We start from the raw sequence: 13,301 nt of genomic DNA, 5'->3' as shown, positions 1-13,301 counted from the left end.
CGCAAAAGTTTCGTCGGAACGAATTTACGGAAAATTAACTAACGACTGGAGGCGTAACACTACAAATTAAATATAAAATTGGTAATTGGTTTCAACAATATTAATAATTAACATTACTTAGGAGCAAATAATATTTTTGAAACTATGTCATGTGGTAGCAAACAGAAACTTAAACTGGCCTTCATATTTTGATTTTAAGAATTATTTTGTAACAGAGCGTCTCTCTCGGTGTATCTTATAATTTTCCTTTATTACCTAACAAAAACAATGAAATATAAAGATGTAAGAATATGTAAATCATTGGCTATCATAAATTTTGTATCAATTAAACTTTTACATCACTGAATAATAATATTACTATATATGAAACAGTTTTATATGTATTACCAAAAAACAGCTCTCTACTTTTGACATAATAATCCTATAAGCTACAGACGCGTTTATAAATTTCAAAAACCTTTAGGTCATATAAAAATAAAGGGTTGAAGGATAAATATATAGATCAAATAAAACATTTTCTGTGTGAAAAACTACAGAATGATTAAAAAATATCTGTTCAGTATGTAATACTGATATGCTATGAAACAATGTTGTATGTTTTTTATTATTATTATTTTTTTTTTAATGAGTGCCATTTTGTAGTTTTGAATGAACAAGTTTGTAAGAACCTTTCATTATAACACCTAATGAAGAAAAGTTGACAAAATGTAACAAAATAATGGTATAGTAATTATACAATACTATCTTTTTTTAATAATTTCACACAAATTTTAGGAAAATATTTTTATAAAAATAATGAAAATTTAAACAGCCATCTTGTGGTGTTAAAATAAATTAATTACATTTGCTATATTATTTAATTGTATGCAAAATATATCTTTATATGTATGTATGTTACAAATAAATTCAAAATGTCCATAAATTAAACAGGATGCACATAGATATAAATGAATTTTCTGCTACTTTATCTTTCTTGGTGCGAGTGGGAAGAGAGCAAACTGAAAATTATGAATTATTCATTTTGATCACATTTTAAGTTACAGAAGTATAATACCTTGAAATTCAGTACTATTTATTCTTTTATAAACATGGAAAAGCTAATAAATCTGAACTTTTCTTATACAGTGAGAGCTTTCATAGTAAAGTTAATTTACCACAGTCTTGTTGAGAAAAATACAAGTTTAGGTAACAAAACCCAGTATTAAGAGATATTTTGGCCTGAAAACCATCAGCAATAAAATAATAATGCATTATACAACACACACACTGCTACATATGGCCAAGATATCAGAAAAAAAATAGCTCAACAATTCCAGACCCTTACATTGGGTTCTGGTACATCCAGACCTATTGGCCATGTACAATATTTGAGTAAATTCTCAAGTGAGAACATGAACTGATACATCTGTTACTATGGCATACAAAAGAGGACTGAAGGAGAGCTGTTTAGCACCTTAAGACAACCAAGTTACTGTAGTTAAAAATGGCTGTGCTTCAAAGACAAAACAACAGTATGCAAATAGTAGGGCTTTAAAACTGAAATGGAAATGTGACTGGTTGAAAAACAATATAAAAGACATTATACTGTTTGCTTACTGACATACTGTAGGATATCAAAACACACAAATAATCCTACTATATCAGCCAGGGAAATCTTTACTAGCTAGCTATACAAATGTGAAAATAAACAATTCCTTTGTTGGCAGAACATTCCTGGTGGTAATTGTCTGAATGGTTAGCCATAGTAGGTGCAAAACCTTGCTAGAGCCATACCTGAATGTTTATATTTTAGGTTGATGGATGGGCCTATGTAAAGCCAAGATGATATTTATGAAGAGCTAGGAAGCAGAAGAGACAATGTTCTGACAGACAAAACCAGAAATTATGCAAATACAAATTCTGTGTAACTTATATATCCTGTCATCGCACTGTGGACAAAGAAAAGATAATGCTATCAATGTCTCTTCATATTCCCGACACCAAACTTTCATCAAGATGTTTTGTACACCAACAATTTGGATTGAAAGTATTTCTTTCTATATTGGTAATGACCAAGTACAGCTATTAATGATAGATGTTCATGGTAATACTCACTCTCATTTAGGAGTTTTTTTTTTGTAAGTGGTTTTTACTGAGAATTAACAGTAAGAAAAAAAAAACGTGATATCTAAAGTTAAATTTGCAAAAGGAATTTCTAAGTACAAAACTTAATAATTTTTCATGTTATTTATAGACAGTGAAAAATATGCTTATCTTTGACATCAGTTTTGTATTAACAAAGTAAAAAAAAAGAAAAAAGAAACTACTTTTAATTTCCTGAAATATTATTTGAAAGTTAAGAAGTAAATTTTTTTACAAAACTGCCAGACAATAGATATAGTTTAAACTTTATGTTTCAATAACTTGAGGTTTATTGAACATTGAAATACTGATCTATTTTGAAACATCTCCAAGTCTATAAGCAGACGGTCATCATAATATATATATACGTTACACTGAAGGTAACAACAACAACAACATTAAAGGAACAGAAATAGTAAAACAGTGTGGGTGTGTGTGCAAGCATATCACTGATATCTAGAGTTTTGTGAAACTAATAATACGTGATGTGTACAAGTTTCAAACTTTTTTTTAGCACTGCAAAATGCTTAGTCATTTACCTATCAATGTAAACTGTACATACTGTTCAACAACCACATATACTGTTTAACTTTAAAGCTACAATTATGGTCCTAAAATAAAAATAAATTACGTTGTGTTAATATTTCTTACCATAACATTCTGACTTGTAAATAATTTAAGCAAAATTTATAATAATTACAAGTCACTTGTTTAATCTGGTTCACACCATAACAGTTATTTTTCAGAAAAAAAAATGATATACAGACCACTACTATGTCTGGTGTATCCCAGACTTGAAGAGCCCTAGCATTGGAAAAAAAAAAAGACTTCATTGGCACTAGATTTGACAGATGTAGTGTGGTTGAAGTATTATAACATACTCTCCTTTCCTTTCACTTGTGGGTACTTCGAATGTAATTAACATTCCAAAATAAGCATGTCTGTTACTAGTTTATATTATGAAATCAGAATATTAGTTTCAGCTTGCTTCTATTTCACATAAATAATGCACACCTCAACACAGGCTCAAACTATTTATTTATTGTATAAAATATTCTTAGTTTTACAGAAATGTAACCTTTCCAACAATAACTCTTTCCTTATGACATTGCTCTCAAACTTCCAAAATTGAAACTGGAAACCAGCCAGTTTAGGTAAATATATTCTGAACATTTCAGTACACGTTTGGTACAAAAATATGGCTTAATAATTTTAGTCTCAAAACTCATATACCAACAAGGTTCCCTAATTGCAACTTTGAACTCTGTTACACACAAATAAAAAGTTTTCACTTTGTTCTTTATAAAAAAAAAAGGACATATAAGATCAAAAGAAAGTGAAATATGTATCCCTAGAGTCTACTACAATGGCATCAATTTTTGACTGAAACAAGTCAGGTTGGAATGCTTATTATCATTTCACCTGGTTACAAATACACATAGCACTAAGTCGACTGTTACCTTTAAAACACTGCAGGTTATTTTATAAGTAATGTAACTGTAAGAGGTCAAAAATCTAAATGAATTTAGGTGAACAAGAGAAACAACTAAATTAATTACTTCAATGACCTACTTTGCACGACTTCTAATATCCGTTATCATTTAGATAAATCTACCGAATAAGTAAAATATAATCTAAATATAATGATAAGAATTTCTTATATTAAAAAAAGCAAATCCTTACTCTTAAGAATAACACTTATAAGTATGAATATTACATGTTACATATATAACTCTAATAAAAAAAATATTTCATTATGCCAATTCTCTCAAGTTAAACTTTTCCTAGAAAACTATATTGTTCTAGATATTGGCGAGCTGGTAACGACAACAAAAAAATCAATGGCACTTGTAGAAACAATCAGTTAAATATTAAAGTTCACGAAATTTGTAAACAAAAATATACTAACATTTATTAATATAAAATTTGTTTTGTTATAAACGAGAACTAACAAAGCATACAAGCCACATAGGCTAATTCCAAACCAATAAAGTAAGAGAAAATAAAACCCACCCGCCGCCCTTGTCTAAGACAGGTATTAACCAACTCAAACCACACTTTTTTTTTTCTCCTAAGCATTCGAAAAATAAATCTAAATAGTAAGAAAAAATTAAAAAAGAAAATTTATTACTGAACGTAAATGAACATGATCCATAAATTCGTTGTCATGGAATGTGCTATGTCAAAACCCAGCTTCGACATTTTCCATGTGCGGCACAACATTTATCAACCAACAACAACAATAAAAAGTCTGATCTGTGTGTTCTAATCCACCAATCGTTGATAACTTGTAGCTGCAGAGATCATGTGATTAAGTACGGTCCAGCCGACTTCCTAGTAAGGAGAATCTGGTCCCGCCGGATCCACCGATACCACAGAAAAAAGCCGGTTTCCATTTTAGGGCACTTGGCCTTTCACATGGCGCCCTCCAGCAAGGCCGGCTATGACTAATAAGGGAACGAAGACTACTATAAAAGGAAATGGATACACCCTTCCTGGCCATATATGGAAAGACGTCTAAACCCCGCGAGAGAAAACCATTGACAAAATCTCAAGGACAAAGACAGAGAAGCGAAGGTTTTCGGCGGTGTGCCTGAGAACCGCGGCGCCCGGCGCTACACGTGCATCAGGTCCGGTGCTGAACTGGTCGTTGTTGCTGCGTCTCGCTGGTCTGGATGTCAAAAGTTGTCAGTCGAACGAGGTCCACACTAAATTGTATAGAAAGGGGGTAGTTTCTGCATGTTGTATTCGGGAACCTGGGCGTACATTTGGGGCTGGTGGTAGGACATCTGCAGAAAGGAGGGAGGAGAAAACAGAAAGGGGAAAAACATGCATCAGTGCAAACGTCTAATGTTCAGGTCTCTTTATGAAGTCAATAATGGTGCAAATTAGGGCTGGCCTATTTCATTCTATACTTTTTTATTGTTTGTTTGTTTAACATTTTCACATTACTTATTCAACCCATCTGGTTTTAGAGAATGGCCACTGCCCTGGTGAGCGGCCAACGCTAATTATGCACCACTATGACAACCAGTCATCACTATATCGTTGAAGAATAGAAGCAGCTCACAACAACTAGCAGCACCGGACCTTTTCTTGCTTACTTTTTCTTTAGTTTACTTAGCACTGCAATTAGTAGAACTGTCTTTCTTCAAGTAGTTGGAACTTAATTAATTCCTGTAGCACATACAATTTGAGTAGTTATAATAACATTACTAATAACACAGAAAATGTAGTAAATGTTTTAAAATATTTAACAAAGAATCTCTGAGTCAACCTTACCAAATGGTGTAATTTGGGTAACAAAGTAGGGTCCATACGAGATTCTGGAATTTTGGAATAAAATATATGGATATGTAAGACTTGCCCTGAGGAGTCTTTTTGATGTTGCTTTTTCTATAGATGTAGAGGTCATAGTTATATTATCTCACCACTCTCACTGCTCTGGTCATGGCTGTTCATGTCTCCTGACGATTCTTTAGACATTCCTGGTTCGTAGACAGATGCGCTTTCTTACAGTATTTTTTCTAGTGGAAATTTTTCTCTGGTCTCTTTTATGACTTGTTTTCTCTGCAACTGGTATTCCATCATGGTCACATATACATCTGTTGAACTGCTTACACATTTAATTACTATCTTCCACTTGCAATTAAGCTTTGAATCTGATACTTCTGGCACCTGTTCAACCTCGACAGAAAATCTTCTGGTTTTCCTTGCACTTTCTGATAATTAATGACTTTACAAGAATATCTACATATATTATATTACAATAACACCATGACATCAGGTAAAGTTTAGTAAAAAATTTCTTCATCTATCAAAATATAAAATCCTTGTATCTCTTCCAAATCATTTTTTTAGATTGACAAACTGTTGAATTCTTCAAACAACAGTACATATTCATTAAAATTTCCAAGAGTTGAGGAAATATGAATGTGTGCCTCCCGAGGGTGGAACACCGTGCATGGTTTAGTTGAATCAGAGATTCATAGTTAAAAAAGATATATTATCAGTTACAAATATATAGGTTTTTTAAGAGTTGAGTAAAACTAACTAAATTGTATGTTTACAAAATCAAATATTATTTGGAAGAATACAAAACAATAAGACTCAGAAGCTACAAATTCACTTTATATCCTTATCCGTGCATGGTTTAGTTGAATCAGAGATTCATAGTTAAAAAAGATATATTATCAGTTACAAATATATAGGTTTTTTAAGAGTTGAGTAAAACTAACTAAATTGTATGTTTACAAAATCAAATATTATTTGGAAGAATACAAAACAATAAACTCAGAAGCTACAAATTCACTTTATATCCTTATCGCATGCCAGTTACATTTATCTGGTTTTGTCTCCTTGGTGGTTCGTGTAAATTACTAAAGCTGTATTGTACGGGTATACAATATTTATTAGTGATAGGATTTACACTGTAATTTAAAAAAAAAGTTTGCAAACTCACAAAAGAAAATAAATATATTTGATAAATTATCTTAGTGGTTACCATATTTTTAAACCCTGATATTACCCACACAAAATATATTGAATCCTTATTGCTACATTGCAAAAAACCACAACTAAAAGATAACATAGCTTCAGCACCACAATTATTGACATTTAAGATACTTTTCTCAGAAGTATGTGGGTACAGACATAACACTGCATCAACTAACAGCAATACTGTTTTATGTATGTCTCTAAAGTCTAACTTTGAAGATGACGAAATAAATTTTAAATTCCATTCACTTCATAAAAACTTTTAAAATATAAAAAAATTATTTTTCTGAAAAACAAAATCTGTTTTTCTACCCTAACCCACTTAACTAAAAAATATTATTTGAACTTTAAAAATAGGTAACTTGTAGAAATATAAAAGGCAGGATAAAACCTTACTAAGTTATTTTTTAATCCATTCTGATCCCCAAGGAGGATTTTTTTTTACCCAGCATTTGATGTTTACAGACATTTTGTAGTCTAGCAATTTACATCTGGATTTTTCCCAAAACTTCTTGAAAAATCAAACGAGTGAGGAAAAGTTGAGTGCATGCATTTGATTACTAAATATATATATGTTGTGTTTTATGTACCACTTTACATAACTTTTTTTTCTCAACCATTAAACTTAAGTATAAAGAAGTTATATACAAAACCTTGTTAATATGTAGTATTTCACATATAATCAAATACTACTCTACCATTATTAATATATAATGTTACTTCACTTACTTTGTTTTCTGTATCCTCATTCACACTGTAGACAAGTTCAGTTTCTTCGAAACCAGTAGCACTCATCCGCTGGTCAGGCCCCGAGCCACCTGGTCCAGCCGGGGGATCAGGAGAGTTTAGACAAGTTTGAATTAATGCTTTTCCAGCCTCACTAGTGATCATAGGTTGTAATTTTCTAGTAGCAAATGTATAAACATGTCCAGTTTCACTAGCTACCAGCAGCATTACTTGGGTACCTGTCAGTGTTGACAGCTCGTAAGCCTGATAATGGAGAAGTACACTGATGAGCAATTAAAATGAACATTAAATAGATCATGTCTATTACAGTATGTATACAAATGTTATAAAAAAACCGTGCGTGTCTAGAAGGAATTACTAATACTCCTAAAAAAGTTGTTCATTCTGCAGTTTAAATCATAAGTAAAGATTTTGTTGAATTAATTAGTATAATCAAAGTGGGTTAAATGTCCAGTTGCTTAAAAAATAAAAACAAGTACAAATTAAAGTAGAATTCCCCCCCTTAATTTGAAGAGTTATACAATATAAAACTTAAACTATAGTCAATCACAAAAGCTTAAAATGACTACTATGCCTCACTAAAAATTCCATTTCTAGTTTCTTTTTAACCTGAATATAACAATTATTGTATATTTTTATGACAAAATTTGGGATTACTAAAGTCTGTTTTTTGCTTTAAAAAAACATTTTCAACTAATATAAAATAATACAAAAATCCACATAGTAGGATAATAAATGCTTTGAATCAACTTTTTGTATTTCAGTATGCTTAAACTAGTATTTTTATCTCATGATAATTAAATAACAGCTGTAGTTTGCAGAGAAACTGGTATCAACATGTACTTTGTGTTAGATATACAAGTAGAAACTAATAAATAATGGTTTAAACTGGGAATGCAGCTAACTTAACAGATTAAAATGCACATACACACACAGTTAAGTATCAATAAAATAAAAACGTAGACAATTATTAACAAATCTCACAACCTAGTAGACAAGAAAAACAAAGAAAGATTATATCAGTAAACACCATAGTTATACTCTTAAAAAAACTAATTTTTATATCGAAGTGTGTAAAAAGAAATAATGAAATGAATCAGGACTCATTATACATAATTGGACAGACATTTTACAATAAAAAATTTAAAGTACATGACAGGGCAATGTGGGGAGTAGAAGTAGGGTGTAGTTACAAAATTAAGCACTTGGAAAGTTATAGCATTGTATATTTAAATATTTTTAACGATAGGGGTACCCACCTAATGAAGCAGTGCATTCTAGCAGTATGAGCAATATAGTTTGAACATTGTATTTAATTAGTTATGCTTACATTTTTAATTTAGAACTACACAGATAGTTTATTTTGATCAGAAGTTAATATTGATAAATTCTATTATTCTTGTAAATTTTTTTCCCTCCTACATTTTGCTTTTTCAGCTATGTGATTTGTTTCATTAATAACCATTACTTCTCATATATATAATTTGCACAAAACTAAAGCCACATTTGAGAACTCTTCGGTAACATATACTCCCATAACTATGCTAAAAATGTATATAACTATATACATTTTGCTTTTTCAGCTATGTGATTTGTTTCATTAATAACCATTACTTCTCATATATATAATTTGCACAAAACTAAAGCCACATTTGAGAACTCTTCGGTAACATATACTCCCATAACTATGCTAAAAATGTATATAACTAATTTTAAGTTAAATTAATGCTTGCATTCTCGAGACATTTTTCACTCTGGTTAAATGTTAACAAAATGAAAAGTATTAAATATAATTTATTCATAGCTTGTTTCACAACTGAACTAATACTAATATCAACTGTACTTTTGAACCAACTAAAATAGTTATACATCCATTAAATCAAAGTATGGTATTCAAGTTAGAGCAGTACAATTAACTCAGAACCTAAGAGCACTGATCACACTGATGAGTGTTACATAAAATAACCAAGTAATTCCATTTATTACCATTTTTGATTATTCCAACTATCCAAGAAATCAAAATATGACCATTGTGATTTCTCATTATTTTTTATTAATTCAGGGTTATTCAGTTCAATCAACGAGTGTATGTAATCAACTTATGAGCATCACAATTAACTGACTATCACATTCCACTAATCACCCAGTTTTAGTTAAAATTCAAAGGTGACAAACCCCTCATGAAGAAGGCATTCCTATCTTGTACAGTACATCCAACCAAAACTGATAACTAACAAAGTTTTTGTGACAAGTTACACAGAATATATAGTGTTTTAAATTAAAAGAAAGGGTACATATTAATTTATTCAAATATTTGGCAAATTATCTTTAATTATATTAAGTGCAAGGTAATGCATTTGGATTATAATTTGAATCGCGTGTTAAATATAGATGGGGACCAACACAGTAGTGTGACCGAAGAAAAGAAACTTTGCACATTAGTTGATAAATCACTCAGGCCATTGAATCAGTGTTTTGTTTCTAGTTATATAGCTAATAGAACTTTGTAATATATTTACAGACATACTGAAGTCAAAAGAGGTAATCATCTCCATACAAATCACTAGTTAGGCCTCATTTGGAATAATGTTTAAATTTTCGGTCTCCTAATCTAAGAAATAAAACTGACTTATTGAAAAGAGTTCAGAGGAGGGATATTAGGATGATTTCAGGAGAAGAAGGGTTATATTATAGAGATAGGTTAAGGTTTCTAATTTTTCTTGATTAAAGAAGGATAAGAGGTGAACTTATTGAAGTTGACAAGATTATTGATTGGATCAACAGGATAAAGGAATTTTTTGTAGATAATGATATGAAGGGATCCAAGTTTAAGACTTGGAAAAAGACAGGCTTTGCTAGTGTTAAGACAGTATAGTTTTTTTAAGAGAGTGACGGACTTATGGAATAAGTAATTGTTGCCAATAGTGGAGACTAGCATTTTACAGGAGTTTGGGGGGGGGGGGGATTTTCTGAAAAGTAACAGGTAGGTTTAAGTTTCTATTTTTTTCAAGGGAGGATGTGCAAGGACAGCCTTGAAAAACCAACAGCTCCCTTGTGGTCTATCAGTTATGTTATGCTAATTAATGACTAATTACAATTTAAGCCTAAACAATTAAGCTTGAAACATTCTTACTAATTCAAGAAAGCAGGCTGAAAATAAACATTTCATATGCCACACTTCCAAGTATATGGAACTCAGTGGTAAATGAAGAATGCTGAAGTTGATCAAATAAGGCCAAATAAAAAAAGATGCTCTTAGGCTAAGAGTGGCTATTAGTCTATTAACTTAAAACTTTATATCTGACTTAAAAGATATAAAAATTTTACATGGTCTTCAAAAACAGTTACTGGTAATACTAAACTTTTAAAGAATTTATATATGCATAATGTAACTTGAGATTAAATGAAAAACAAAAACATTTATATTATCACTAGTTAGGTGTAAGCAGAATTGGCTATAATATGATATAAACTGTATTTTCAACGTTTTAATTTCGATGTTAGCTGGGGGGTGTTGAGGTTAAGCCTTACTAAGTGCGACTAAGAACTAGACAAGGTAAAAGTTACAAATATGAGTAAGCAGTTAGTGCGAGTGCCAGCCAATCAGTGAAGCACAAAGCTCAGTTCATTCAATGACTGAGAAGATAAAGTATTCAGGTTAGTGTTAGTTATTTCTTATATTCAATTACTCTATCAATTAGCTGTGAACTTATTAGTTTATTTGTATGTTAATCATAGTAATATTATTTATTATTAGTAAGGAATTTCCATTAAAATGTTACTTGTGAACCTGGGCCTACAACTTGTGTCAGAGTGAACACAGTTGTATAAACATTATAAAAGACTAATTTAAAATAGGCTCCTGAAGATGGAACTTGTATAATCCAAAGCATTCAAGTATTAACATTTAAATATCTTTTTCTACTTCACAAGTGTCAAACATTTTTTGCTGTTAGTGTTACTTTTGTTCATCATCACGTTTCACAAATGCATAAAAAACCCAATAACATTTAATAAAGAAAAACCTTTTAACGATTCTAAAGGCCAAAAAAGTAAAAGAAGGACAAAAATATTTCTCCCAACCCCCCAAAAAAAGTATTTATATACAATTTCAAGTTTCGCCAACACCGTCATAAACTTATCACCGACCTGATAAGAAAAACACAACTGATCAACAATTCAACTTTAAATTTTTTAATTGGTAAATACGCAAACCTTTTTCATAATTCCAGTTTTTCTTTTGCTGAAAGTTGTATATCGTCGCAATTTGTTATCGATAAATTCCATTTTTATCTTTACACGACCCTTCGTTTTCTTCCCATTTGGTGGAGTTGTTTTCTTTGACTTGTCCGACGCGTTTCCGCCTTCATTTTCAGAACGGCCAGGAAGTCCAGCTGCCTCAGCCGTTCGTTTTTCGCCACCAGGGCTACCCGCATCTTCTTCCCTTGAGTCTTCTTCACTGTCACCACTAAATCCTTGTGTTAAAGGGTCTACATTTTCTATCATGAGTCCAGCGTGATTGGATTCGTGTCCAACTGATGAAACTCTCTGCATTGCTATCACGTCACTTCACTCCATTCACTCGTTCTCGTTCTGCTTCTACTACACAAATAACATTCAACCCTTACACTAAATTACACAATATGAGAGCACGAGTAAAAAAAGCGCATGCTCTAACAGCTTCGTGGAATGATGTGTTCATGCATAAAAAAATAGTTCTACGTAACTATATGAATTTCTATAATTGTTTCAAAATAACATTTTAATTTATTTAATACGAATCACTAATGAATTAAGAAGATAAACTGTTATCCATGATATAAATAACGCATTAACAACAAATCTATGTTAAAACGAGTAATGATACATATGAAACATGTTAACAGGGGAGGGCGGTGGCTCCATGTTTGGAAAACCGTGTTTCCGTATAAGGAATACGTGGCCATATATGGAAGACGATAAGGAGTGTAAGGTATTTGCTCAATCTTATTAATGTTGTTGCTGGACGACTGCCACTAGAGCCAAATGACTAAGTAATATAAAATTAACAAAAATTTTGTTGAATATTGAAGATAATAAGTATTTTAACTTACATTTCTACAGTTTCTTCATATACGTATTGATATATTCAAATAAGAAAAATACTTTTCAAATAAATACTTTTATTGTGTCATTTTTTTGCTGTAAACTGTAACTGTTTGTGCCCTTTGGTATGTAAGATGTACAAAGTTTCGTGTTTTGTGTAAGGACTTTAGAATCAGGGGTTTTCCTGGTGTGCAGTTGATCACAAATTGTACACCTTTAAAATATTTGTGTGGTTGAAATTTCACCTATATATGTAAGTTCAAGTGGATAAATATTAAAAAAAAAACATAGTTAGGATTATATAATTCCATTCCAGAGTTGATAAATAAATGTATTTAATAGAATATTCTTCTTCTTTTTTGGATTATTTGTTACTAGGCCTGTATATATGAGATGCAATAAGACATCATGTATTTAAAAATGATAGAGTTAAAATATGATTGTGCAGTTAAAAAAATCCCGAGGAAAAGCTCTGTTTAGAACTATGATATAATATATATTTTTGTAAAACCGTCTTATCGAACTGTATCATAAACACAAATTTGGCGTGTATTTTGCACACTTACACTTGTATTTTGTATTTTCCCCTTCACTGATTTCCCTCAGAGTAATTAGTTAGAACCAGATTCGAAAGATACCAAGTTACGAAGTTACCTAAAGTTAAAATAAGATGTAAAAATTACCAAAAGTTAACCTAAAGTTCAGCAAAATATAAATGTTAGCAAAAGAAAGTAATAAAGAAAATATCTCATTCTTAGCAAAAACAAGACTTCTAAAAGTTAAGTCACAGAAAAATTTCATCAAAATGTTATCAACAAAGGAGAATCAGGCTTTTAATACAAAACTCAATA

General features: G+C 30.9%; 1 protein-coding gene across 2 annotated transcripts; it reads right to left on the bottom strand.

Moving 5' to 3' along the window:
* Positions 1 to 3,147: 3,147 nt before the first annotated feature.
* Positions 3,148 to 12,032, bottom strand: LOC106474681 (serum response factor homolog). 2 transcript variants are annotated; one of them, XM_013935372.2, is made up of 3 exons: positions 11,581 to 12,032; positions 7,348 to 7,608; positions 3,148 to 4,910 (listed from the first exon to the last, which is right to left on the bottom strand). In XM_013935372.2, the coding sequence occupies exons 1-3, from the start codon at positions 11,917 to 11,919 to the stop codon at positions 4,830 to 4,832; spliced, it is 681 nt and encodes a 226-aa protein (XP_013790826.1). In that variant the 5' UTR covers positions 11,920 to 12,032; the 3' UTR covers positions 3,148 to 4,829. The 2 variants fall into 2 exon arrangements, with proteins under 2 accessions (XP_013790826.1, XP_022258696.1); XM_022402988.1 differs by having other exon boundaries at positions 3,148 to 4,568.
* Between the last annotated feature and the right edge of the window lie 1,269 nt (positions 12,033 to 13,301).

This window comes from Limulus polyphemus, unplaced genomic scaffold (assembly GCF_000517525.1).
Source record: "Limulus polyphemus unplaced genomic scaffold, Limulus_polyphemus-2.1.2 Scaffold7528, whole genome shotgun sequence".
Taxonomy (NCBI): domain Eukaryota; kingdom Metazoa; phylum Arthropoda; class Merostomata; order Xiphosura; family Limulidae; genus Limulus; species Limulus polyphemus.
This window is presented reverse-complemented; position numbering and strand designations above follow the sequence as displayed.